General features: G+C 54.8%; 2 protein-coding genes across 2 annotated transcripts in view; one reads left to right on the top strand and one right to left on the bottom strand.

The window, feature by feature from the left end:
* LOC309831147 (selection and upkeep of intraepithelial T-cells protein 1-like) overlaps positions 1 to 320 on the bottom strand; it is a gene marked incomplete at both ends in the record, with an annotated part of 41,415 nt that extends 41,095 nt beyond the window's left edge. The window contains 1 exon segment of the mRNA XM_082668134.1: positions 263 to 320. Within this exon segment, the coding sequence (XP_082524260.1) occupies positions 263 to 320 (58 nt within the window).
* A 4,322-nt stretch (positions 321 to 4,642) lies between these two features.
* SLC5A9 (solute carrier family 5 member 9) lies at positions 4,643 to 23,964 on the top strand (the record flags this gene model as incomplete). Its single annotated transcript, XM_082669851.1, has 14 exons — positions 4,643 to 4,804; positions 6,770 to 6,841; positions 9,924 to 10,028; positions 10,329 to 10,493; positions 11,853 to 11,958; positions 12,771 to 12,851; positions 13,178 to 13,383; positions 13,581 to 13,716; positions 14,545 to 14,652; positions 17,231 to 17,381; positions 18,911 to 19,079; positions 20,416 to 20,631; positions 23,016 to 23,175; positions 23,756 to 23,964. 14 exons carry the CDS (start codon positions 4,643 to 4,645, stop codon positions 23,962 to 23,964), a joined length of 2,046 nt encoding a protein of 681 aa, XP_082525977.1.
* Positions 23,965 to 27,423: the final 3,459 nt, after the last annotated feature.

Below are 27,423 nucleotides of genomic sequence, written 5' to 3'. Positions count from 1 at the left end.
GATGGTTTTCCTGAAACCTAACAGGCTCGGTGAGGCCACTGAGATATGGTATACCTCCATTTGCTACATGATACAAAGGCAATTTTTTTTCCCATCCCATTTGCCGCCATCAGGATACAGAGGAGCCAGGAGCCCTACAGAAGTGGTTAAACCTCCAGAGATAATTCCTGCAGAGAAGGAGAGGAGGGATGAATGCCACAGACTCGCCAGAGCAGAGTCTTGGCTTCACGCAATGGAGTCTAACAGAGCAAGCATTACACACCTTCCAAGGGGCAAATCTCTCCCTCGGTGAGACTCCCTCTCTCCAGTTGTTGAGACATGATGCCGACAGCTCCTTACAGGTGATCAGGCTCCTATCTGCAGAATAAAATCCAGGTGGGAGGCCTGGTCCAGCCTGGCAGGTAGTGGGCCCCAGCCAGGGCTGGGAGCAGTGGGAGTGTTCTGGTGGCCTCCCAAAGCCCCGTGCAGGAGCAGGTCCAGCTCAGACACCAGGAGACTGCGCGCAAGTCTCGCTCCGACACACACTTGCCTTGGACAGAGACTGGAACTCGCTGAGCCTCGGTTTTCTCACATGAAAAATAGGACTGTAACTTGCTTTCCATGAAAAGAGAAGTAACGCTTTCTGATCTCAGAGCCTACACTTTTAGCTGTGCTACCACATCCCATCAAACATAAACACCAGTGTCCTTTGTCTGAGGTTTGAACTCAGCCCGAATTCTCTAACCCCATCTCTGGTTCCAGACAGGAACCTGAAATGGAACGTCACACACCTTGAAGGACTGGCTTCCCGGGCTCTGGGGTCAGAGAGCTGTCTGTGCTACAGCCCTCCAGTCACCACACTATATTCTAAGACTTGTGTAAAGACAGACCATGAGGTCCTCAAGAGGGATTGGATCTGGTTTCTCTCTGAGTATCCGGTGCTTTCTGCACATGCAGCAGGTGTCTGCTGGATGCTTCTTGAGGGAATTGTGAGGAAGGAGCCCAAGCTCTACCATTTCCAAGAAGCCCTGGGGCAAGATGACGAAGAGGAAAGAGCACTAACCTTGTAGCTGGCAACCTTGGGTGCCCATCTCAGCCCTGCCATTACTCACTCTGTGGCCTGGGAAAACTTGCTTCTCAGAGCCTCTGTTCCTTCACTCGTGAAGTGGGGATAATGCCTCTTATTCCCAAGTACCACGCAGGGCTAGTAGGTGAAGATAGTAAGAGAAGGGTGCGCCATTTAGACTATAGAGTGTGGCACGGCTGGGACTCCTAATGTCCCCCCAGCATCCATCCTTCTCTGTTAATGAGTAAAAAAGCCAGAATCTCGACAGGGCACAGGCCACCCCAAATAATGATAGCATTTCCTGTCTTTCCCTGTAGCTAGGTGTGATCACATGACTAAGTTCTGGGCAACAGGATATTAGCAGAAGTGTTGTGTGCCATTTCCAGGAAATGTTCACTGGAATATAGAGGCAATGGCTGGAATATAGAGGCAATGGCTGGAATACAGAGGCAACGGCTGGAATACAGAGGCAACAGCTGGAATTCCATTTTAAACAATGAGATGGAAGATGGTAGAACAGCAAGAAAAAAGGAGTTGAGGTCTCTTAAAAAATTATGAATCACCTTACCGGTCCTGTTTTGTGTATCTCTAGACATGAACGTGAAAAAAACTTTCTTATTTAAGCAACTTTTAAGCTGCATGTATATCACAGCCAAACTTAACCCTAGCTGATATATGTGGTGTGGCTAGTGACAACTGGCATGGTTTTGAGTTTATGAAGAGCTTGCGTGGGAAAGGAAGAAACTGATGTAATATGCATTCATTCGTTTATTTGATGAAAATGTAATGAGGATCTACGGTGTGCCAGGCACTGTGCCATGTGCTAGAGACAGAAGTGAACCCGGTAAAGCCCCTGCTTTCCAGGAGTCCCCCACTAGCAGGGGGAACAGACAAGCAAATATAGCACAGTTGGTAGGAGTTATAATGGAGGGGGGACAGGCAACCGTGGGTACCAAGTAACCCAGAATCCAGAAAAGGACATGGCGGGGGCGGGGACGGGCCGGTGGAAGGAGCATGAGCCCAGGTCCCAGGCTCTGCCTCCAGTTGCTAATCCCAGGATCCTCTGAATCTCCTTGGCCTGTTTCTCGCGTGAGGCGGCAGAGAACTCGCCGCCTGTTTAGTATCTCCCCAGCAAGATCCGGCCGCTCCCCGGTGAGAGCTCCAGAGCCTTGCTTGGGTGGCTGCAGGCTTTGCTTTCATAGGAGGACGTGACAAGGTGGGTGGCAGTGGCTCAGGCATGAAGCCACCCCCCGACCCCACTTGGGGCCTCTTGGGGCTCTGGAATTTGTCAGGACCAAGGACATCTCCAGGGTCCTGACCGCTCTAGGTGAACACCAGGGCAGAGTCCCACAGAGCCATCTCGCCACACAGAGCACAGTGCCAGCAACAGCGCCCGAGATAGAGCAGCCCTGCGCCGGCCGAGGGCTCTGTGCCTTGCACACACTCCTCAGGCTTTATACCTCAGGATGCCTCTGCGAGGTGAACTTCGTTATCCCCTCTCCACATACAAGGACACGGAGGCTGAGAGCACAACTCATGAGTACCAGGGCCGGGCGGGGTCCAGGGGTGCCTGGCCTAAAGCTATGGACCCGAGCCCTCACTGTTCTCCCACTTTTCAGTCACAGCTCCAGCTGGATCCCACTTCCCCCAGGACTCTTAGAACCGAAAGGCTAGAGACCAGGTCAATAATTTCCTTTGTAGCACTTTAGCGCTCCAAGGTCATTACGAGTGATTCCAGACATCTCGTTTCACAGGTGAGGAAAGGTGCTCGCAGTGATGTGTGCCACGTGCACCCATGCATTAGGGGTCACCAACGTGCTGGCGGCAGAAGCAAAGCTCTCCGGCTCCAGGGCCACACCTGTTTCCTCTGCGCCACTGCTGCCTTCTGCCACTCAGGCTCTGCTGTTTGCTCTTGGATTGAGCTCCGGTTCCTCATAAAAGTGACGTCTGCAGAGAAGACAGCCGATGTCAGGCGCTCACCACCCTCCCGCGGTCCTTTCCCCGAACCCTCGGGGAGCCTCCAGGCTGCTCGGGGTCTTAGCTCACAGGGACCCCTCAGAGCCACTGCCGCCCTAGCTGCGGACACAGCCAGGAACAGCCCAGTGTGGTCAGTGCTGTGAAGGGGAGCACATGGCCCTCAGCCTGGGCACCAGGAAAGGCAGCAAGGAGCAGCCAGAGGAGAGGAGGGGAGGCAAGAAATGATCTCTTGGTCAGTGGCCCTCCCCCAGCAGCAGGAAGGGCAAGGGCAGTGCAGCCAGGGCCTTAAACACCCTAGTCTCGTGTGCCGGAGCAGGAACCCTCTGTGCGGCCTCCCGACAGGCGCTGTCCAGTTTCCATGCTCCGGACCTTGGCCTAACCCTCTGCTGGTGCCACTCCCCCTTTTGAGATGTCCCCAGCCTAGACCATTGTTTTCCTTAAGTCACCAGGCCCTTGGACACACATAAAATTCTGCCATAGACCCTCTGACACTCTTCTCTCTTGGCTTCACTAGAGAGTGGAAGGGGCTGCTGCCTCCTCACGCTGCAGATGGGGAAGAAGAGGGGTCGCCAGGTCACTCCGACAACTTTTTGCAAAGCAATGGCCACGGGGCTCTAGTGCAGTTCTAAGAAAGTTTCAGCTGGTCCAAGGAGTGTCCTCCAGCCAAAAATGCCCGTTATATGAGCCACATGTCCTGCAGGAAAGGGCATGCACTGCGTCAGCTGGGCTCAGTCACTGGCCGAGAGCAGCCAGGCAAGTTGCGATTTCAGGGCGAGTGTTCAATACCTACGGGGTCAGCTGGGGCAGCAGGGGCCCTAGGCTTAGCCATTGCCACGGCCTCTGTGGCATGGCTCCCTGAGTGTCCTGACTCACTTTTAGAATTGGGGTAAGGGTACTAGGCATCTGTTATATTATCCTCACCCATTCGACCTCAGCCAAAACTGAGACAGAAAATGTCCCGGGCTTCCCTGGTGGCGCAGTGGTTGAGAGTCTGCCTACCGATGCAGGGGACACGGGTTCGTGCCCCGGTCCAGGAAGATCCCACACGCCGCGGAGCGGCTGGGCCCGTGAGCCATGGCCGCTGAGCCTGCGCGTCCGGAGCCTGTGCTCCGCAACGGGAGACGCCATTAACAGTGAGAGGCCCGCGTACCGCAAAAAAAAAAAAAAAAAAAAGAAACCCCAACTCCAGGCCCAACTCTGCTTTACTTCCCTGCATCCCTCTCCTCCCTGGGCCTCAGTCTCTCCTCCACACAAGCAGGAGCTCGAGCGCCTTGACTCTGAAGTCCCTCCCAGTCCAGGCTGCCAGGACTCTGTTCCTTTCCTTCTCCTCTCCCTCCTGTTCCTGCTCCTCTCCGGGATGGGAGCGTGCACGCGTGCACGTGTACATGTGCATGTGTGTGTGAGTGTGCAACTGTGTGTGTAGTGGGGTCCGGGAAAGGGAGGGAGGCCTGCAGAAGACGGAGCTGGCAGTAAGGGGAAAAGGCGGGCCAGGACTTTATGTGCCAATGGGGCTCAGAGCTTTCTCATTGGCCAGTGGCGCTTGGGGCTGTTTAATCATTAAAGGAAAGGAATGAAACCAGGAGTGCCTCAAAGTCCAGCCTGGTGGTGACTGACTAGTAGATGAGCGTGGAGCTGGCAGCAATGGGGCCTGGAGCTTCGGGAAATGGGGTCAGCACTGCGACAGTTCCACGCTCAGCACCGGGTCCTGGAGGCAGCCTGCACGCCTACGACATCGCGGTCCTGGTCGTCTACTTTGCCTTTGTCATTGGCGTGGGGATCTGGGTGAGTAGCTCGGAGGTTGGGGGTGGGCAGGGGAGGCAAAGGCAGGCTCTCTTCGATGGCTGGTCATGGAGCTGGGGGCAGGGGTGGGCAGAAGGAAGGCGTGTCCAGGAAGCACAGGGGCTGATGTGGAAGGACCTTAAGGGATCATCCTCTCCAACCCCTCCATTTTAGAGATGGGCAACTGAGGCCCAGAGAGGGGTGTGACCTGCCAGAGCTCACACAGCGAGCCCCCATCTCCCGCCCGACTCCCTGTCCCTGTGCATCTGCTCCTTTGGCCCCATGCATCCCTGGCCTCCCCGCATCCCATTCCTGCCCTCTTCCACATGCCAGCATCCCCAGCTATGCGAATGCTTGACTCCTGGACCCACCACACCTTCCGCCAGACGGTGCCTTGGCAAGGAGCCGTGCTTTCTAAAGGAGCTGGGCTGCGCCAGGCAGATCCCAACATGCTTCTGTTCTCCACTGCTCACCAGAGCCTCAATGCCCTGGACGGGCGCCAGGCTTGGAGGTCGGGGAGCTCTGAGTTCAGATGTCAACTCCAACAGGTAGGGCCGCATGGCCCTGGGAACATACGGAGCCTTAGTTTTCTTATCTGGACAATGAGAGTATAAAGGTCTATGAGGTAAAGTGACCCTGGCCATTTAGGAGCGTGACACATTTAAGGACCTGGCACAGCGCCCAGCACACAGCCTGCAGCAGTAAATGACCGCCGTTATCTCTGCAGCATTCGAGGGAAACGCCAGCGCCTCTAGACTCCACTGTGAGGCAGAGAGTGACTGGAGCCCCAGGTGGTCACTTATGAGGCTGTGGCAAGGTCAAGAACCATCTCTGGCCTCAGTCTCCCCATCCGTAAAGTGGGATGAACTGTCCCTGCTTCCCAGGGTGTGTGAGGAAGAGATGGGCAAACAGAGGCTCGCTGGCTCCCGGGAGGTGGACAGCCATGAAAAGCAGAAACTCCCCTGTGACTTTGGACAAGTTGCTTCCCATTAGACGACCTCCATTTCCCCACCTGTAACGTAAATTATTTCTGTTCATCTGTCCTCCCCAAGGACCAGAGGTGGCACAGGAAAGTCTAAGCAAAGTCTTGACGAGCAGCGAGCCCTGCACACCAGTCATGCCCTAGTGACTAACCTGTCGCTTTCTCTTGGGGGAAGAGAAGCTTCTTTCAACTTCCCTCTCCCTTCCCCTCCTTCAGGTATTTCTCTTGTCTGCAGACCCAATCAGATGCCTGGCTTCAGCATCCAATAAGGGCTTTAACCGGCTGCCCTGTACTCACCCCCTGCATCCGAGAGAAAGTTCTTTCATCCCCCACCCCCTTTCAGTCTTCAGAGTAATTCCTCAAATAGGCCACTACTGACCACCTCCCAGTGCAGGAGGGGGTTTGCGCCAGGGTCATGGGTGGACCTCAGTGGTGCGGTCTGACATCAGGCCGGAGCAGGAGACGCCCCCAGAAGAGTCCTGCCTCTGTCTGGGGACCGAGTGCTTTGCAACCTCCCAGTCCCCCGAGTGGGAGTCCGGCTGGGTGGAGGGGACAAGGCAGTCTCCCTGCCACGGTAGCCTGCGGATGAGACCCCAACTCATTTCCTGAAGCTACGTTTGGACAGGGACGGGGGAGCAGGATAGGACAAAAGAGTGCACAATGGCAATAATCTGTGCACATGAACAGCACCGTACATTCATGAGGGCATTTCACTCACACACACACACACACACACACACACACACACACACACACCCCATTAGCTCCTTTGTTCTTCACACCAGCCCTGGGTGATGAGCAGGGAGGCCCAGAGAGGGGAGCTGACGCCCCCAAAGCCACGTAGCTTAAAGATGGAGAACGCTTCAGCCGCAGTTCCCACCCCCTGTGTTCCCACAGTGCCTGCCTCGAGGGGCAGGGAATCTGGGGCAGAGGGCAGAGCCTGGGGGAGGCTCGGGAAATCCTCACTCTTGCCATTTCCTTTCCAGTCGTCCATCCGTGCCAGCCGAGGGACCATTGGCGGCTACTTCCTGGCGGGAAGGTCCATAAGCTGGTGGCCAGTGAGTCGACCCTCCTCCCGCCCCTCCCCCCATCTCCCAGCTCCCACCTCACCTACTCCTGCCTGGACCAAGGCTACAGCCCCCAAGGGGGTTCCTGGCTCTGGGCTCCTTCTCTCTGGTCCAGAGGCACCAGGCAACCTGAGAGACCTTGCAAGCCCTCAGCTGGGACCTGCGTGCCCTGGGCGCCTCCTAAGTGTGGGTCCCACGCCGGACACTGGACCTAAAGAGCCCACGCAGAGTGTTCCCGTCCCAGAGGAGCTCAAGGCTGGGCGGGGCAGACAGACTCCTAAACAGCCTGATGGCTGCGGAGCTGGAGGGCAGCATGGGGCCTGCGAATGTCTGGGGGAGGCCTCTAACCTCCAGACAGTGGAAGTGGGATTAGGAAAGGTTTTCTCGGGAAAGTGACACATAAATACTAAAGAGCAGTTAAGTGAGGGAAATCCTAGAGGCAAAATCCCACCCCCCACAGGAACTGGTCCTCTGAACCCCAGTCCCTCCCATCAGGCCTCTCCACTTGTTCCTTTTGGTCCTCAAAGCTAACTTCCTCTTCCTGAAATAGGACGGAGGGAGGTGAGGCCTGCTTCCAAACTAACAGCGGAGTCCTCAGCCCCAGGGGCCACTGAAGCTGGCACAAGCCCAGGCACGCACACGTGGCGTGTGAGTGCACACACGCACACGCACCCACACACCGCCGGCCCTCTGCACATCCCTGTCTTTGTTCTCGCCACCCTCGCTGCCCACCGCTGGCGACAGACTCACCAAAGAGCAGAGGAACCCAGGAAGCCTGCAGGGTTCTCTGGAAGGTTCAGGTGTCTGGGACAGGGAGAGGTGAGGACAAAAGGAGCATGACAGGGCTTCCCTGGTGGTGCAGTGGTTGAGAGTCCGCCTGCCAATGCAGGGGACACGGGTTCGTGCCCCGGTCTGGGAAGATCCCACATGCCGCGGAGCGGCTGGGCCCGTGAGCCATGGCCGCTGAGCCTGCGCGTCCGGAGCCTGTGCTCCACAACGGGAGAGGCCACAACAGTGAGAGGCCCGTGTACCGCAAAAAAAAAAAAAAAAAAGGAGCATGGCAGACTCCCCCGGAATGCGGGGGGCTGTGGGCCTGGCAGCTCACAGGGATGGGGACAGGGTCGCTGGTGCCGTCAGACACCCCTCATCAGAAGAATGAAAACCCCTCGGAGCCCTTTCTGATCATCTGGTCCCCCCACTCCACCCCCAAATCACAGCCCTGGAAACGAGTCATTGGGAGGCACAGAACTGGGACAGGTCAGGTCTCCTCGGGTCCATCCAGGAGAACCAGTAGGGGGCCGGCCTGGACGGTCAGTCCTGCGGAGAGCAGAGCTCTGGGGTGTGAGGAAACCCGAGGCCTCCGAGCAGGAGGGGGTGCCCCAGAGACGGTGACAGAGCGGGACGTGGGCCTGTGCACGTGGGAGAGAGGACGTGGCGGTGCCCTCGCCAGGGGGACGGGGCTGTGAGCTGAGCCGCCTACACTGAGAGCAGCTTCAGCCCAAGGCCGGGGCAGAACCAGCTGCGGGTGAGGGACTCTCAGTCCCACTGCCCCGCTGGGACGTGTGCGTCTGGCGCCTGTGATGATCGTCCAATAGCTTTGCGCGCTTCCCTACTCAGCCAGTCCTGAGAGGTGCCTCAGTCCCCTCCCTGTGGCCCGAGGGGAGCATGGTTGGGGGCTGACGGCAGAAGGCGCAGCAGCATCCCCGTCTCAGAGGGTCCCGTGGGGTCCCCTGCCGGCCTTGTTGATGGGTCCTTGATGCACTGGGAGCCCTGGGCAGGGTCCTCGAGAGCAGCCTGGGGAGCCTGTTCTTCCACAGTAGGAGGCCCAGTGCTCTCTGCTGTGACTGAGTGATCCAGCCCAGCCTGCAGCATCCCCAGGACCCCCTAAGAGAGGGAGGGAGTGTGTGTGTGCACGTGTTGTGTGCACGCGGGGGCGGAGGGGTGGCTGAAAGTCCGCGGGAGCATCAGGCCTATTGTTATCTCTGTGCCTTTGCACTGCGCTGCCTCTTGTCTGAATGTCCCGGCGCTTTCCCTTCTTCTCACTTTCTACTGCCCAGCCCCACAATTTTATTAAGGTGACACAGGGTACAAGACTGGCTCTTCCCCTCCGGCTCCCATCTAACAACAACAGATGACACTAATGAACGCTTACTAAGACCTAGCACCCATCAAGCAGTGATTACAGGAGGCAGATGGCCAGAGTCGCAATCCTCATTTCGACTCTCACTTATCAGTTCTGGAACTTGAGCGAGTTATTTGCCTGTGCCTCAGTTTCCCCGAGGTGAATGGGGATAATGGCAGAACTCTCCTCGTGGGGTTGTCGTGAGGAGTTGGTGAGTTAATATATTTAGAACGGAAGCAGGCACTTGGCCATGCCGTTCAAGTACTGACGGCTGTGACTGTGGACATCATCTATCTAACTGGCATTGCCTCCTGTTGCCTCAGAGTAGTTGGCTGCCTCCTGGAGAAAAATTAACTGGGGGGGTGGCCTGGGCTGTGCTCAACCCCGTGGCTCCTCCCACTGCCTGGCCCTGCCCTGGGACCTGCCAGAACCGGGTGGCAGAGGGCCTCGCCCATCCCTCTCGTGAGGGACTCCCCTTCTCCCTTCAGCTTCCTTCTCTCTGGAGGCCCTTAGATCCATGGCCCCAGAGCAGAGCTTTGTCCTCCCTACATGGACCCTGCTTCCCACGGCTTTTCTTCTTTCCCGCTTTGCCTCTCCCTCACTGGGTGGCCTGGAGCCAGTGACTTCATTTCTCCTAACATTAACTCCTTCCTTTGTAAAGTGGAAAGATGAATACCCATCCCTCCAAATACTTGTGGAGATTAAGTGTATTAGTGCCTATAAAATGCCTAGCACGTTGCCTGGCATACAGTAAGGGCCTAATAAACAGCACTTCCACTCCTCTTCTCATTGCTCCCCCACTGCATCTCCTCCCTCTGATCTCACGTTCCCTGAGTTCAGGTTCTGCTCTCTCTCTGCCTCTTTCCCGGATCCTGAAGCCCACAGTCCTGACTACAGATCGATTCCAATGAAAGCTGACCTCTGACCCTTGGCCCCCCTTGTGCCTTGCAGATCGGAGCATCTCTGATGTCCAGCAATGTGGGCAGCGGTTTGTTCATCGGCCTGGCTGGGACGGGGGCCGCTGGAGGCCTTGCTGTGGGTGGCTTTGAGTGGAATGTAAGGAAGTTGGCCTGGAGGATTCTCATGGATAAAGGGGGTCTTAACCCACCCCACCCCACCCCATCCCCGGCCTTAGTGCTAAGAGGAACCTCAGAGGTGCTTGGGGAAGATGCATGGTGACTCGAGAACCCATTTTACAGATGAGGAAACCAAAGCCTGGAGGACCTCATCAGAGGTCACACAGGACTGAGATCAGGCCTGTGGCCCCTTACCTCCCCGCCCAGGGCTCTCCTCTGCACAGACCACCTCTCCATCTGCATCTAGGACGTGGATCCCTTTTTCTCCCCACTCTCCCAGGCAACCTGGCTGCTTCTGGCCCTCGGCTGGATCTTCGTCCCCGTGTACATCGCAGCCGGGGTGGTCACAATGCCGCAGTACCTGAAGAAGCGATTCGGGGGCCAGAGGATCCAGGTGTATATGTCTGTCCTTTCTCTCATCCTCTACATCTTCACCAAGATTTCAGTGAGTACCTGCTCCCGTGTGGCCATCACATCTCCCTGAAAATGCTTAGGAGAGGGCCTAGCTTGTTGCTGGATGGATGAATGCATGGATGGTTAGAAGAGGAAGGATAATAGAAAAGGAGGATAAATCCACACCCCTGGGCTTCCCTGGTGGCTCAGTGGTTGAGAGTCCGCCTGCCGATGGGGGGGACACGGCTTCGTGCCCCGGTCTGGGAAGATCCCACATGCCGCGGAGTGGCTGGGCCCGTGAGCCATGGCCGCTGAGCCTGTGCGTCCGGAGCCTGTGTTCCGCAACGGGAGAGGCCACAACAGTGAGAGGCCCATGTACCCCCCCCCCAAAAAAAATCCACACCCCTTCCTCACATGCTCCCCCTCAGCAGTAGGATAATTAGAGATGAATGATAAATGTTTGTTGAGTGAATGAGAGTCCCTCTATCCAAAGAAGTCACAATCTAGAATTCATTCACTCATTTATCTTGCCATTAATTGATTCTTCATTCAGCACGGAGCATTAATTGCCTAGAATGTTACCATTAGAAAGGACCTATTCTTCCTCTGTTGACCTAAACTCAGAAGACAAACCCAGGTCAAAAGATTTGCCCAGGTCCACACAGAGCACTAGCTCTGGGGCTGGAACTAACGTTTGGGTTCTGTGGCCCAGCTGAGGCCTCCTGAGGCTTTGTCACGTAGTAGCCCTTGTCATGGGTCACAAAACACTCATGTAAAGGGACCAGCAAGCATGTCCTGAAGGGAACTGAATCATTCGGGTTAGCCAGGTCCAGGGCTGGAAACATTACAGCCTCTTGTTCCATCAATGCTTGTAAATAACCCTAAATCAGCTCAGGCAAAGGCTGCGACCCCACGTCCCCCAATAAACCCAAACATGTGGGTATCCAGGACCTGTGTCGTCTGCACTGGGGCGCCTGCCCGTCAGGTCAGCCGCGGGCCCATCTGGCAGCTGAGTGGGCCGGTGCTCCTTCAGGGAGCCGTCAGGGAGCCCCTAGGTTCCCACCTTCTCCCCCAGTGGCCTCTTCCCCCACCCCCCGACCCCAGCTCCTGTCTCACTTCCTCAGTGTGCCACTTCACCCCTTCCCCGCCAGCACATGCCCTTGGCAGTGCTGCCGGATCACACGGTTCTCAGGCTCAGAGCTGTCCGCGGTGCTCCTCTGCTTCACAGTCTCCACGGCGCCTCAGGGTTTGTAGGCCAAGCCCATCCTCCTGAGCACGGCACGTAAGGCTCATCTTCATCGCACCCTGAGGGCCGACAGCATCTGGTATTGCTGAGCAGGAAGGTGACGTACACTGGTGACCACACAGAGGGCCTTGGGTGACCTGGACTCCTGGGTCGCTGTCTCTGCAGACTGACATCTTCTCTGGAGCCCTCTTCATCCAGATGGCCTTGGGCTGGAACCTTTACCTCTCCACTGTGATCCTGCTGGTGGTGACGGCCGTCTATACCATCACAGGTAGGGCCGAAGGGAGGTCACGTCGGATGCAGGTGCCAGGAGCAGAGACAGAGACAGGTGGAGAGGGAAGCGCCGGATGACAGGGACACAGAGGTCCAGGGAGGACAGAGTGAAAACTGACCGGGAGAGTGAGAAAGAGAAACTGGAGGGAACAAAGAGAGAGGCAGACAGAGATGCAGAATCAGAAGAAAAGGCGGAAAGACTCAGTGCAACAGAGAAAAGGGGAAACAGAAAGGGCAGAAACAGGAGGAAACAGAGCCATCCCGAGAGAGAGCCAGGGAAGGAGATACAGAGGAAGACCGACAGCAGGGAATAGGGTGGAGGTCGGGGGACTGTGACCCGGGCTAGAGTCACCACGGGCTGCTCCAGACAAGAGCCACAAGCATGCCTTCTCCCGTCTCCTGCAGAGCCCCTCACAGAGGCCTGGGCTCGCGGGACAGGCTCCGGCAGACTTCCTCCTGGCTGAGGGGGCCTGGGAAGATGGGGGAGCTTAAATGGGCATTGGGGTGGGGAGGGAGGCAGGCCTCCCGGTGGAGCTAACAGCGCAGGAAAGGAAAAGACTTGGGATATTACCAAGCAACAGCCAGAGGCCGTGGGGACAGAAGGAGAGGGACCTGAGGGCCTGTGGCTGTACCAGCCTCCGCCTTCTGGGCGGGCCCATGGAGCACGAGGGGCGGGGAAGGCAGTGGCCAGAGTCCATCCGCTGAGGGCTCCCTGTGTTCTCTGGTCTCCCCAGTGCGGCCCAGCACAGGGCGGGCACCCTGAGAGGAACCCCCTGCTGGTGCTGATGAACCCTCTCCTTGGGTCCCCAGGGGGCCTCACGGCCGTGATCTACACAGACACTCTGCAGACGGTGATCATGGTGGGGGGAGCCCTGGTCCTCATGTTTCTGGGTAAGGAAGAGTCCTGAATACATCCCACCCTCCCCTGTGAACTCCTCTCTGATCTCTCTCTGGCTGTCACCACCACGGTCTGATCAGAACTTTGCAGAGCACAGAGCCATGTCCCGGCTCCAGGCCAGGGCACCCCAAGAGCAGGATTCTCTCTACTCCACAACAGGGGTCTTGAGCCTGAGTGCCACTCCGTCTCTCATTCCCAAGTCCCATACGAGTTCCGAGCTCAGGGGTCCCACACACGACTGGGATCCAGCGAGCTGGGGCATGTGACAGACCCAGTGGGGCCTCAGGGCTGTTTCACTCGCAGTGGTCTCTCCCTGCAGGCTTTCAAGAGGTGGGCTGGTACCCAGGCCTGGAGCAGAGGTACAGGCAGGCCATCCCTAATGTCACAGTCCCCAACACCACCTGTCACCTCCCCCGGCCCGACGCCTTCCACATGCTCCGGGACCCTGTGAGCGGGGACATCCCTTGGCCAGGCCTCATTTTCGGGCTCACGGTGCTGGCCACGTGGTGCTGGTGCACCGACCAGGTGATGCCCTGACCAAGCTTGGCCCAGCCCACCACAAACTGGGGTGGCTCCTGCGGGCAAACTGGGCATGTGGGTGCACAGAGGGCTGGGACCGGTTCGGGAACAGGTATGGGGCACCGTCCCCACGCTGGGGCTCGCAGGAGCCGAGCGGAACCCGAGCAGACCCGACTGGCGCTCCTGCACTGCTGTCTTTTCAGGTCATTGTGCAGAGGTCTCTCTCCGCCAAGAGTCTGTCCCACGCCAAGGGGGGCTCCGTGCTGGGGGGCTACCTGAAGATCCTTCCCATGTTCTTTATCGTCATACCTGGCATGATCAGCCGGGCCCTGTACCCAGGTAAGAGCTAATCTCCCTCCGGGCAAAGTTGGCCCAGAGCAAGGGCCACACACTTTCTATTAAGAACACATAGTAAGGGCTTCCCTGGCTGCGCAGTGGTTAAGAATCTGCCTGCCAATGCAGGGGACACGGGTTCGAGCCCTGGTCTGGGAAGATCCCACATGCCACCGAGCAACTAAGCCCGTGCACCACAATTACTGAGCCCGTGAGCCACAGCTACTGAGCCCGCGTGCCACAACTACTGAAGCCCACGCGCCTAGAGCCCGTGCTCTGCAACAGGAGAAGCCACCACAATGAGAAGCTCATGCACCGCAACGAAGATTAGCCCCTGCTCACCCGCAACTAAAAAGAAAGCCTGCGCGCAGCAACGAAGACCAAACGCAGCCAAAGATAAATAAATAAATAAATGTATATTAAAAAAAAGAACACATAGTAAGTTCGTTAGGCTTTGTGGGCCAAACATACAGTATGTGTATCAGTAGAAGAAATTTGTATCTGAATGTCATTTTAACGTCCTGCTTTCTCTCTATAAAGGAAAGACCAATTGAGGCACTCATGGTCCCTTGCAAGGATATTTGCCTTTTATTAAGATATAAGGCCTAAAACCCAGAGGGGTCTATCAGGTTTTGCAGGGTAGTATGTGGTTGAGAAGTCTACCAGACATTCCGAAATCCCAGGACCCAACCTCCACCTGCCCTTTGACCCTCTAGACGCTGACTCCCTCCACTCACCAGTGAACACTTTCCTATGGGGTCAGAAAGCAGGTACTGGGCCAGCCAGAGAAGGCACGGGATGGTTTAGCTCTGACTGCCATCACTTCTTCTGCAGATGAAGTGGGCTGCGTGGACCCTGACATCTGCCAAAGAATCTGCGGGGCCCGCGTGGGATGTTCCAACATTGCCTACCCCAAGCTGGTCATGGCTCTCATGCCCATGGGTAAGTCCCATCCCCCCACACCACGCTGCACACCAGCTTTCCAGCCTCATCCCACCCCCACTGCCCAAGAGGGATCGCATTAGGATGGTCGTAGATGGGAAGAGAAAATGAAAACATTCACCTCCGCACCCCCGTTCCTAATACACACACACACACACACACACACACACACACACACACACACTTTTCACAAGCATCTGTAGGGCACTACTCTGTGCCCTGGCTCTGGACATACAGAGATAAAAGGCAGGCCCCTGCTCTCGAGCTCAATGCAGTCTGCAGGGTACCCAAGCAGAAGGCACAATACAGTGGAACCAGTGTGGGGACACGGTGGGGCTGAGGGAGCCCTAAGGAGGCACCTGACCCACTTTGGAGGAATGTGGAGGAAGATTTCCCAGAGGAGAGGAAATGGAGCTGAGTGCTGGGGAGCATCTCAGGCAGACAAAGGCGGAGGGGTGTGGGAAATGTCGTTCCAGGGATGAGGGCCCGTATGTGCAAAGGCCCAGGTATGAGAGAGTGTCAAGTCTGAACTGAAAGTCGCCAGTGTGGGCTCAGATGCAGCAGGAATGAAGACCACCTTCGTGGGGAGGACTTGGCGGCCACGCCCCACTGTGCAGCGTGACCTTTACTCTGAGGGCAGTGGAGGGTCACTGGGGGTTTCAGGCCAGCGTGCATGACTGGATGTGTGCTTCAGAAGGATCACTCTGCACGGAGAGCTCAGCTTAGGGGGAGGCAGGGAGATAGGTCCTGAGGGATTTTCAGTGGTCAAGGCAGTAGTGGTGGCTTGGACCAGGTCAGTGTCTTTAGGGATGGACAGAAAGGGTTTAGGTGATATTTGTGAGATAGAATTGGCAGGACTTGATGACTGATTGTGTTTGAGGGACAAGAAAGACAGAGGGGTCCAAACAGGGCTTGCAGGTCTTGAGTTTACAATGATATTGAGACTGGGGACATAGAAAGAAAGGCAGGTTTATGGAGGGAAATTGAGTTATTCTCTCCCTCCAGTGGAACAAGAAATGAATCAAAGAAATAGTGGAGATGGTGGTGGAGGCCCAGTTAGGACAGAGCAGCCAGAGAGGGACTGGCTGAGGGAGGTGGGGTAGGAGGGAGGCAGAGGAAGGGGTCCAGAGTAACTTGAGCATATCATATCATTAACCAAAGGAAGAAGCAGGGGCCCTAGAGGAAGATGCTGGCCTAGATCTGGGACACTTGGAGTCACCCAGGGAGGCGTGCAGGAGGCGGTTAAATATTTGGACTGAGGGGAAAGAGGACTGAGGTGGGGCTGGCCAGGGAGTTGTGTTTCTAGATGCTTCCTCATCAGACTCATAGAGACTTGAGATACCAGTGGGCCCCACCCTCCCTTGTTACAGGTTGGAAACAGGCCCAGAAAGGGTCAGAACTAGTCCAAAGATCACACAGCTAGTTCATTGCAGAACCAGGAAACAAACCCATGGCTTCTGCCTGTGGAAAACAGTACGGAGGTTTCTCAAAAAACTAAAAGTATAACTACCATAAGACCCAGCAATGCCACTCCTGTGAGTATAGATATAAAAAAAACCCCAAAAACACTAATTCAAAAAGATACAGGCACCCCAATGTTTATAGCAGCACTATTTATAATTGCCAAGATATGGAAGTAACCTAAGTGTCCGTCAACAGATGAATGAATAAAGATGGTGTATATATACACAATGGAATATTACTCAGCCATAAAAAGAATGAAATTTTGCTATTTGCAGCAACGTGGATGGACTTGGAGGGCCTTACGTTAAATGAAATAAGTCAGACAGAGAAAGACAAATACTATATAATATCACTCATATGTGGACTCTAAAAAACCCAACAAACTAGTGAATATTACAAAAAAAGAAGCAGACTCAGATATAGGGAAGGAACTAGTGGTTCCTGGAGGGGGAGGACATTGGGGTGGGGGACTGAGAGGCACAAATTATTGGGTGTAAGATAGGCTCAAGGATGTACTGTAGAAAATGGGGAATATGGCCAACGTGTTGTAGTAACTGAAAATGGAAAGTAACCTTTAAAATTTGTATTAAAAATTAAAATAAATAATTAATTTATTAAAATAAAACCTTCAAAAAGTTCCAGGGATTCTGCCTCCCAAGCTGAGGCTTTAGCCTGGTATCATAGCATCATTGAAAAAGGTTCAAAACACTGAAAAAAAACACTCAATAATTAATAGTCACCCTCCTCCCGACCAGGGCCCACTAACCAAGTGTCTACAAGGTTTAAAACCCAGACCGAGATGTCCAGTCTGCAGAGAACCTTAAAGATCAGCTAGTCTCACATCCCTTAATAGTCAGATGAGGAAACTGAGGCTCAGGGAGGACAGATGACTCGGCCAAGGCCACAGGGGGCGGCAGAGGTAGTGTGTGGCCAGAGCCTGGCCGCTAGCGCTATGGGTCTCCAGGATTCCTGGTTGGGCACCTCATTCAACACCGTCCCCATCCCTTTCCCTCCCCTAAACTCTTGCTTCTGCTGGATGCTGGCAGCCTCCACGGTTGCTGGCAGAGCTGGCCTTCACGGGCCAGCTGTCCACAGAGACCTCATCTCTCCCCAGGTCTGCGGGGCCTGATGATCGCAGTGATCATGGCCGCCCTCATGAGCTCACTCACCTCCATCTTCAACAGCAGCAGTACCCTGTTTGCCATTGACGTGTGGCAGCACTTCCGCAGACAGGCAACAGAGCAGGAGCTGATGGTGGTGGGCAGGTGCGCTGGCCCATCCTTCCGGAGCACCCCCTCCCTGTAGGCAAAACCCCTCTCCCCTCTCCTCCCTGCCCTGGGTTACCCCAAGGAGATGCAGCTGGGTCTGGGCCTGCACTGGCAGTCAGAGCCCCTGGTTTCTAGTGCCAACTTTCTACAGGACCTCAGGTGAGTTCCTCCCCAGCTCTGGACCACTCCCCTCCCTCCAGAATAAGGAGAAAAAAATCTCTTCCCTGCCTGTTCAATTTTATCTTGGAACTGATCAAGAGGGTAAATGAGAGAAGCTGACAAAGCATTGACTCAATGAAAGATGAACTGTATAGATGGAAAGACGTTAGCAAGCAGCTCGCCCCCAGTGTCTTCCAGACCAGCTCTGGATGTCATCCCCGGATAACAGAAAGACTATTTACTCCTTCAGTCTCACCCTGAGCACGCGTCCTGCATCATACCTTTGTGCTGCAGACACAGGGGCGACTTATATGGTCCTGCCCTGAGGGTGCACACAGTTTAATGAGAAAGTCAGAAACATGTAATGCAGTGAGGGGCCCGCATCGATGGAGGTGTTCATAGGAAGGTTGTCTCCAGAGGATGCAGGGCTTTGAACGCTCAGCTGAAATTTGAACTTTATCCCATAGGTATTCATTTTATGCCGTTTCAAAGTATAACTTGGTGGCTATTTTTTCTTTTTCTCCCTGGGTTGGGCATTTATAGTTTGCACAAAGTTAAGAGGCCCTTTCTGAAATCTTTGCTTCATAATTTAAGGCTCTGTAACTCAGGTTTCTGGACTAACGTGTTCATTCTCTACTTGAGTTTAGATAACTTGCTCTTTTCCATCTCCCTGCCTTTGCATTCACTGTTCCTTCCATCACGATGCCTTCTGCCCACGGCTGCCATGGGTCCCTACGGTCCGCTCATCTGTGCATCCCAGCCCTATGCACAGGGACTGACCATCAAAGGATCTGAGCGCAGGACAGATTGTACAGAGGTGGGGGCTAAGAGGGGAGTGAACGGCAGGTAGCTCCTGCAGTTTAGCTGCTGCTCTAGTGTGGCCTGAGAGAGAGAAAATGGGAGGGAAAGGAGAGAAGAGGACAGGTGTGCAGAATCCTTTTATCTCTTTGCTCACCTGCCAAGTCTTACTGCACCTGATTGCATCAGTCAGTGAGGTTTGGGCACCATCTCCTGGCAATATGCATCATTGCACCCAACACACCCAAGAAAAGTTTTTCAACCAGGGGCCATTTACTCAGGTGGGTGGTGAAGGGGAAAGGAATGGATTTCTTCCGGAAAGCAGATGGGCTACACACTTTCAAAGGGATTTTTAAAATTGGGGGTTTTTTGGATTCTGTAATTCTGATATTCTGGGATTTTAAGAGTCTGACTTTCTGGAATCTTTGCCTTTGTGATCCTGTCTTCTCTGATTCAGCGACCACGCGTTCCCCTCCTTTCTCCCTTCCTGGTTCCCGTACATCACCTTCACCTGCCCCCCTGCCATGCCGCTCCGAGCGCTCTTCACGTGCCCTGTTCTCTCCTGGCAGAGTGTTTGTGGTGTTCCTCGTCATCGTCAGCATCCTCTGGGTCCCCATCATCCAAAGCTCCAACAGCGGGCAGCTCTTCGACTACATCCAGTCTGTCACCAGCTACCTGGCCCCACCCATCACTGCCCTCTTCCTGCTGGCCATCTTCTGCAAGAGGGTCACAGAGCCTGTGAGTGCAGCAGTGCACCTGTCTCTCCCAGAACACCAGAGGGTCAGGAGAGCTAGTCTGTCCATAACCTGGACTTGCCCCCTCCAGGCTTCCGTCTCCCCAGCCACAGCATCGGGTCTAGATTTATTCATTCACTCAGCAAACATGAATCAATCCCACTAGGGAGGCTCCAGGGATGCAATGGTTTACAAAGTTCACATAGGTCTGCCATCATTGGGCCAGCGGGAGGAAAGAGGTTTCGATATGCGATAAGAGCAAAGTATGATAGCTGCCGTGAGAGCAAAGAGCAGGAGCACATAACCAATGGGACGCCTGGGAGGGGGGGTCACAAAGGGACTTGTGAGCTGAGATCTGAAGGATTAATGGGAGAGGAAAGAGTCTTCCCGACATGAGGAACAGTGTGTGTAAAAGCAAGCAGACGGGAAGCTCTCTAACATGGTAGGGCTCTACACGTCGGCAAAATAACAGCAAAGAGGATGAGGAAACAAAGTGTGAGCTTACAGGGGTGCCTGCACATGTGCCACTTATGAAACTGCACGGAAATGTAACAGACCCTGGGAGGTACCAGGAGGGTAACCCTGGTCACTCCCCAGGATAGCCTAGAAAAGACAGGCCCAAATTGCTGGCTGTACCTGGGGGAGGTAAGGAGCATCATGGACGTGATTGTACAGGGGCCACGTGAGAGCCCAGGGTCATCATAAGGGCGATCATAGAAGCCCCTCCCCCAGTGGAGTAGTTAAGCCAGGCCTCTGCTGGGTCTACTGTTTGCAGAGCTCGAGTCCCCCTGCTGATAACTAGAGTGCACGGCAGAAATCGGTTGAATTCTGGAGGTTTCTATTCATTCCAGAATTTTTGAAAATATAAGCCTTCTTATACTTGGGGAACAGGTAGAGGTTAGGGTGCAACAGTGCTACAGAGAAGATACAGGACGTGCCAGAGCTTTCCTTTAAAAATAAAAAAGGAGGAGTTCTAATTCTGATTTCTGATTTCTGGTAACAGAAAGCTGGGGAGGAAGATCCTGGCTTTCCCTGCTGATTACAAAAGCAAATTCCATTCTAGTTGAATATTAAGCACCTACCCTTAGTACTTATTAATTTGCTTATCACTGCATGTGAGTGAGGTCGAGTCACTGCTTCAGTCATTGTTCTGCAGCGGAGCCTAGTCTGACCTTTTCCAGTAAACTGCTCTGCCTGCCTTTAGGTTAAGACAAAGCCTCGGCATTCATAGGGAACTTACTCAGGCAGACTTGCAAACGCGGTGACAAACCAAACCGTGGCTTTTAGCTTCCTGGGGCTTCCCCGCTGGATCCCACCCCTGGACTGCCCTCTCTCTGCAGGGAGCCTTTTGGGGCCTCATATTTGGCCTGGTGGTGGGGCTTCTGCGCATGACCCTGGAGTTCTCGTACCCAGCCCCAGCCTGTGGGGAGGCAGACCCGAGGCCGGCCGTGCTGAAAGACTTCCACTACCTCTACTTTGCGCTCCTCCTCTGTGGGCTCACGGCCATCGTCATCGTCACTGTCAGCCTCTGCACAACCCCCATCCCTGAGGAAAAGGCAAGTGGAGTGTTCAGAACAAGGCCGCCCCCAAATGTTCCCCTACCCACAGTGCCTGGACTTCCACCATCGACTCTTACTCCACTGAGTTGAGATCACAGATGGCTGGGGACGGTGAGCTCCTCGGGCTGTTAATTCCCAAGTGAAAAGTAATTCATTCAATTGGAAAATTACTCAGCGGGCACCTACTCTGTGCCAGGCACTGTACTGGGCTTACAAAGATGAATGGGCCCTGCCAGCAACTGACCGTGGGGAGCAGGGATGGGGAGTGGGGGAGGAAGACCCCAACACCAACAGTTACTCTCCCAAGAGAAGGTACAGAAGGCCCAAGCTCGAAGGGTACAGCCGAGGGCAGAGGAGAGGCAGTCACCCCTGGGGGGAGGGGGAGGGTCCCCGACAATGTCACTTGAGTTGGACCTTGAAGAAACAGGTTTATGAGAAAAGAAACAGTCTAGCAGAGTAAGAGCTCGATTGGAAGCCCTCACGCTGATTGATTTACCAGTCCTCAGACACTGATGCTCAGTCTTTTGAAAGCTTTTTTCTTTAGAGCAGACGGGTATTACTTTGCTCAGGCTGCCATAACAAAGTACAACAGGGTGAGTGGCTTAAATGACAGGAATTTATTTCCTCGCAGATCTGGAGGCCAGGAGTCAAGGGTTTGGTCAGGTTGCTTCCTCTGAGGCCTCTCTCCTTAGCTCATAGGTGGCCGTCTTCTCTCTGTCTTCACGTGGTCTTTCCCCTGTGCCTGTCTGTGTCCAAATCTCCTCTTCTAAGGGCACCAGTCATATTGGTGTCCTTAGGGCCCACTCATCAGACCTCATTCAACCTTAATCACCTCTTTAAAGACCCTCTCTCCGAATACAGTTACACTCTGAAGTGCGGGGTGGGGGGTAAGGATTTCAACATATGAATTTGGGGGGAACAGTATTCAGCCCGTAAGAGAGCCCATGCCAGAAGTTGGTCCTTGAAACACTGGGTGGAAATAATAACACTCCTTACCTTTAGAGTTCGCAAAATGACCTATACCCTTAGTGTCACGAATTCCTACAAACAAGCAGTGTATTCACAGGTGAACCAAGAGACTGACTTCCCCCGGGGCTCACCCCTGAAATGGTCTCCCCCCACCGCTTGATCCTTCAGCGTCCCCATTGTCTGCTGTCTCATTCCCACACTGAAGTCCTTCCCAGTTAAAAATCCCCTCCCTGGCTCCCGTTCTCCTCCAGGTACAATTTTCTCCCTCTCTGACCCTCAACAGCAAACTTTGTGAAGAGTGGTGTCCATCACCAGCCTCCACTTCCCCCTCATCTACTCCTCGACCCGCTGAGTCGGCCTGGTGTCCCAGTGCCCTCCAGCATTGCTCACACCAACATTCCCAACAACCTTGTTACTGGTCACTTCTCCATCTTCATCTCAAGTGAACTCTGAAGAGAACCAGACGCTACTGCCCACATCCTGCATCTTGGAGACCTCTCTTCTGCTCACTGTATATTTTTCTACCCTTCTGGCTGCTCCTCTGTCATCTTCATGGGATTTTCTTCCTGCCCCTTAAATATCATTGTTCCGTAGGGATCCGTGGACGTCTCCGCTGTGAGGCCCTCCGGGCTCTTCAAGCTCCTGCTGTGTGTGTGTGTGTGTGTGTGTGTGTGTGTGTGTGTGTGTGTGTGTGTGAATGACCACGCCCCCGCCCCCAGGCTTTCTCTCTCACTCTGTCTCACTCCCGCCATCACCAAGCCCAGTCGTCCTCCTGCCAGCTCGAGCTCCATGAGGGGCCCCGCTACCCATCTGAAGGTCCAGGGCAGCCCTGAGAGCCACGGCGGCTGCCTCCGGTCAGTCACCACGGCCTGCAGCTCTCACTCCTCAACCTTGGGGCTGCCCCCCACCCCGTGACCTCAAATGCTCATTGTTTCTGGTTCCACTTTTGCAACTGTCTCCAGGCTGGATCTCATCAGTTCACTCTGAGAGATCTTCCTAAAGCCCAGAACTGAGCCTCTTCCCTCTGCTTCCCGCGTGTGGTGACTCTCCACGGCCTACTAGCTTCACGTAGTCTCAGCTTCTCAGCCTGACCTCGGGAGCTGCTGCTGTGGGCCGCCTGCCTCCCTATGTCCGGCCTTGCGTCTCCCTGCCCGTGAGCTGCGGGAGGTCAGGGGCCCAGCCTGACCCGCGGTGTTTTCGGCCCCCGGCACGAGCCCTGTATGGAACAGGTGCAGGGAGTTCAGATTTTCCAAGGACGGGGCAGTCGGGCCTCAGAGGCAGGCCTCGTCCCCTGTGCTCCTTTCTTGTTCTCCTCGCTGTTCTGCCGGCCTCCCGGGAAGGGGTGTCCTCTCTTTCTACAGCCCGACTTCCTTCCAAAGGTCCCTGAGCCGAGGCTGTTTGCTCTCCTCCAGCTCGCTCGCCTGACGTGGTGGACACGGCACGGTCCTCACTCTGAGCTGAAGAGGGAGGCGCGGGAGAGCACAGCAGGGACAGCGGACGTGCCATCTGGGGAGGGTCCTACAGGGGCCGGGGGGACAGAGAACCCCAGGCACGGCCAGGAACAGCCTGCAGGTAAGCTGAGGGCACATGGGGGGAGCAGTGGGGACGGACACCAGGTCATGGGTCCCAAAGACCCCATCTGGGGGGTCACTGGGGATGGGGTCTCTAAGGGAGTCCCCCAAAATCACCCCTCCTCCCTTCCCAGATGGCTATTAAACGAGTAAGGCAGATGAGAGCTGAACTATTGCCCTCATTACTGATAAAGCAGAGCGCAAGGATTTGGTTTATATCACTGTGAAGTGCGCTTCCTCGTGCTGAGCCGCTCGGTCCTCAGGCGGGGCACGCGCTCCGAACTGGGTTGAACTGTGTTCGTTATCCTCGCCCCTTAACAGCCCTCTCCCTGCAACACGGGGATGCTTCCGCTAGATGACGGTTTGGGGGTTCAGCGTGGCACCCCAGCTCAGCGCCCAGCCTGCGGCTTGCACCCGGGCTAAGCTGACTGTTCCCCCTGCCTCTGCCCCCTTCCGTGCGCCTCATTCCTTTCTTGGGTTTTTCACCATCTCTGTCCCGGCCCTGCTCTCTCATCATCTCCTTTCTCCAAGCTCGCCCTGCCGCCCCCCTGCCTTCCTCCCCTCTGACTTCTGTCCCTCAGCCCCACGCAGGTCCTGGGGACAGCTGCTCTGGGGCTGGCTGTGTGGGCTCTCGCGGGCTCCGGAGCAAGCGCTGAGCCCCGCGGAGAAGGCCGCGCTGGAGCAGAAACTGACCAGCATCGAGGAGGAGCCGCTCTGGAGAAGCGTCTGCAACATCAATGCCGTCCTCCTGCTGGCCGTCAACATCTTCCTCTGGGGCTATTTTGCGTGACTCTGCAGGCCTGGTTATCAGCCAAGGCAGGTTAAACACAGCCAGGCCTGGCCGGCCGGAGACAGGCTCCCTTCCCACCTCGCTGTCCACAATGAGCCCTCAGAGGCTGAGACTGCAGGAACGCCCAAAGAGCACCCCATCCAGCCAGTACACTGGCGGGTGGAGCCAGGAGGCGCGGAGAGGGCGCTGGGTCCGCTCAGGCCACACAGCAGGACTCGCACTGGGTCGCCTGACTCCAACTCTTGTCCACTACAGTACCTTTCACTCCCACCTCAGAAACACTATTTCTGGCTTCTGGTGAGTCTGTCCAGGAGCTTGTACTCTACATGTGTCATGAGGTCAAAAAAGTGGAAGATACAAGAAAAAGAGTGGCAAGAAAGTTGCCAAAATCCTCATGCATCTTTGCTCACCCATTTCCCTTCCTTGTCCCCTTTCTCCCTCCTTTACTCTCTGGCTCCCAATCCCCGGTCACCTATTTCCAGCGAGCATCTCCCCAGCAAGGCCTTATACTTTCACTGGTGGCTCCGCACTGGTGGCTGTCAGACCCGAAGGAGCGAGGGACCAGGGACCAGGGTGGAGGGTAAACGTGGTGGCAGATGGCATTTGGGCAGGGAGCTCTCCTCGACACCACTCAGATCTGCCTCTTCCTACCCTCACATCCAAACATGCACCAAGACTCCGGGCCTCGAGGAACTTAGAGGCCAGCTGGAAAGACATGACTTGTTGGAGACAAGAGGAATCAAGACGGGCTGCTGGGTGCTATGAGCAAGCCCTGCGGAGGGGCAGCACAGACAGCCTAGGAGGCCCCACAGCTGCGCCTGTGCCCCCTCCCTCTGCCTGCCAGGCATCTGGCTACTCTGGAAAACACCATGACCCTGCCTGGGTGTCCCTCCTCCAGGAAGCTGCCCGATGCCCACCACTGGATCAAAAAGTCCCATTCCTGCTCGCACAGCCTCTGGACCTGCTTCTGCGGCAGCACCGATCACTGCGCTGTGAGGTTTGCCTCCCGGACCAGACTGAGCACTCCAAGGGGTAGGGACCAAGGACCGCATCCCAAGTGACTTTGTACCCAGAAAGTAACAGGTGTTGCCTTGGTAACAGGAAACGTTGAATTGGTAATTCTCCAAAGTCCTGGTAGGCTTTGCACTACAGCTGGCTGGCTGGTGAGCTTGGGAACCAGTGGTGGGGAGGAATCTCCTTCAGTCGGAGTTTACACGCTGAGTCTCAGATGTCTAGAACAAAACCACAGCTTCGTCCCATTGCGAAAGTCATCCATGAGAACATCCCTTCCTTTTTCTATCTTCCTGTCCAGGCTGTCCCTACTCTTATGGGACCCGCTTTAATGCTGCCTTGGGTCATCACTTTATGCTAATCACTCATCATAATTGAATACAAATAAAATTCTTGTTTTGAGGGTTTAAATACATCTGAGTCTATGAATACCTCCTATTGCTGCTGTCCCCTCCACATTTCTCCACTGACCTTTTCTTGTTCTGTGTCACCTCACATGGCTGTGCAGTTCTCACTGTTTCCCAGTGACCCTTAATGCGAACTCAGCTATTTTCCCCAAACCATCTACATAAGGCTTCTTTTTTTTTTTTTTTTGCGGTCCGTGGGCCTCTTACTGTTGTGGCCGCTCCCTTGCGGAGCACAGGCTCTGGACATGCAGGCTCAGCGGCCATGGCTCACGGGCCCAGCCGTTCCGCGGCATGTGGGATCTTCCCGGACCGGGGCACGAACCCGCGTCCCTTGCATTGGCAGGCGGACTCTCAACCACTGAGCCACCAGGGAAGCCCTACATAAGGCATTTGTGTGCAACCGATTATTCTGAAGGTCTGGGGAGGGGAAGAATTGTAAACCACAGAAGCACAGGTTAAGATGAAATATTGAACACCCCTATTTCCCAGAGCTCCTCAGCAGCTGCTCTGAGAACTTCCCATGGGTCTCGCAGTGTCCAGCCTCCCGCTCCTCGCGTGGTCCCCAGCCCCCTCTCCCTGCAGCTGCTCTCACTGAGTCCCTCTGCTCCTTTCTCTGTTTGGTGCCTCCCCCTCAGTTCCCCCTCCCTTTGTTATGCTGAGTCTCCTCTGGGCTCCAGACCTATCTGCTTCAACCCAAGGATTCATGAGCACACTGTTAAACACAGGAGGACTTCAGGAAGGGTGGCCACTCTCCTTCCCTACCCTCTTTGCCTGGTTAATTCCTACACATCTCAGCATAAACGTCATGTCTCTGCAAAGGGAAGCTATGTCATCCCAGTTACGACCTTACCTTGGCCACCTGCATCCCAGAATGGATAAGTCTCCAGCACCCAACATATGGTCTCATGGTCCCCTGACTTTACCTTCAAAGAGTGACATATCTGTATAATTATTACATTAACATTTATCTCATCCCCAGGCTGTAAAGTCCCCATCACCTAGAGAGCTGCCTGGCCCATGTTGGGTGCTAAAAAATGTGCTGTGAATAAGTGAAAGAATGGATTAATGAATGAGTGAAAGCATCCTTAGCAGAGGAAATCAACTATTCAAAACAGAGGTGGGGAAAATCATGACATAAGTAGGAAACAGAAAAGTTGTTTAAAATGTCTGGATTGGAGGGAAGCCTGGGCAGGGCCACTGCTAGTCCGCATGGCTTCTCTGTGCAAGCGAGCAAAAGGCACCACCCTTCCTTTTTGTATCTGTGACTCCTCACCAGGGCTCATGGTGGTAGCCAGAGCTCAGGCTGCAGTTCTGCCCCCGCTCGGCCCTTGGCCAGGTGCAGCAGTAGTAGCCCTGCCATGCTGGGGAGTGGCTGGGGGGGTGAGTGGGGATTAGTCCGGGGAGCAAGGTCCCTGCTAAACTTGGGGCTTCATCATCTCTTCCCTGGATTATTGCACCAAAACACTGTTATCTCTGTTCTCAGTCTCTCCTCCTCCAATTCACCCTATGCACGGCGGTGAGAGTGATCTTTATAAAACGCAAATCTTGTGTCACCTACCTGTTTAAGATTCTCTGTAGACAATGTTTCCTAGCCTGGCCTGAGGTCCTACCAAAACTGCCAGAAGTACCCCCAGGGTTCAGTCCTTGGTCCCCCTTCTCGATTCCAGTGAAAGAGAGCTTATTCTGTGCAGTAGTGAAGAGCAGGGACCTGGAAGCCTGACCCTCTGGAACCAAATCCCAGCTATGCCACTTGCTAACTACATGATACTGGGAAAGTTGCTAATCTCTGTCCTAGTTTCCATTCTACAAAATGGAGATGGTGATTGTAGCTACTTCATAGAGTTGTTGAAAGGATTAAATGAGTTAATTCACATAAATTATTTAAAACAGTGCCTGGAACAAAATTAAAGTCAATAAACATTAGCTATTATTACCACGATTAGTAGTAGGTGAGATGGGCACTGCACAGTCATGTTAGAGCTGGCACGACATGCTGTCAGAGCAAAGTGGGAGAGCAATTAATTCTTCCTGAGCGATCAGG

Source organism: Grampus griseus, assembly GCF_964374135.1.
Source record: "Grampus griseus genome assembly, chromosome: 1".
Classification (NCBI taxonomy): Eukaryota; Metazoa; Chordata; class Mammalia; order Artiodactyla; family Delphinidae; genus Grampus; species Grampus griseus.
The sequence above is the reverse complement of the archived record's forward strand: the minus strand, read 5'-3'. Positions and strand labels throughout refer to the sequence as shown.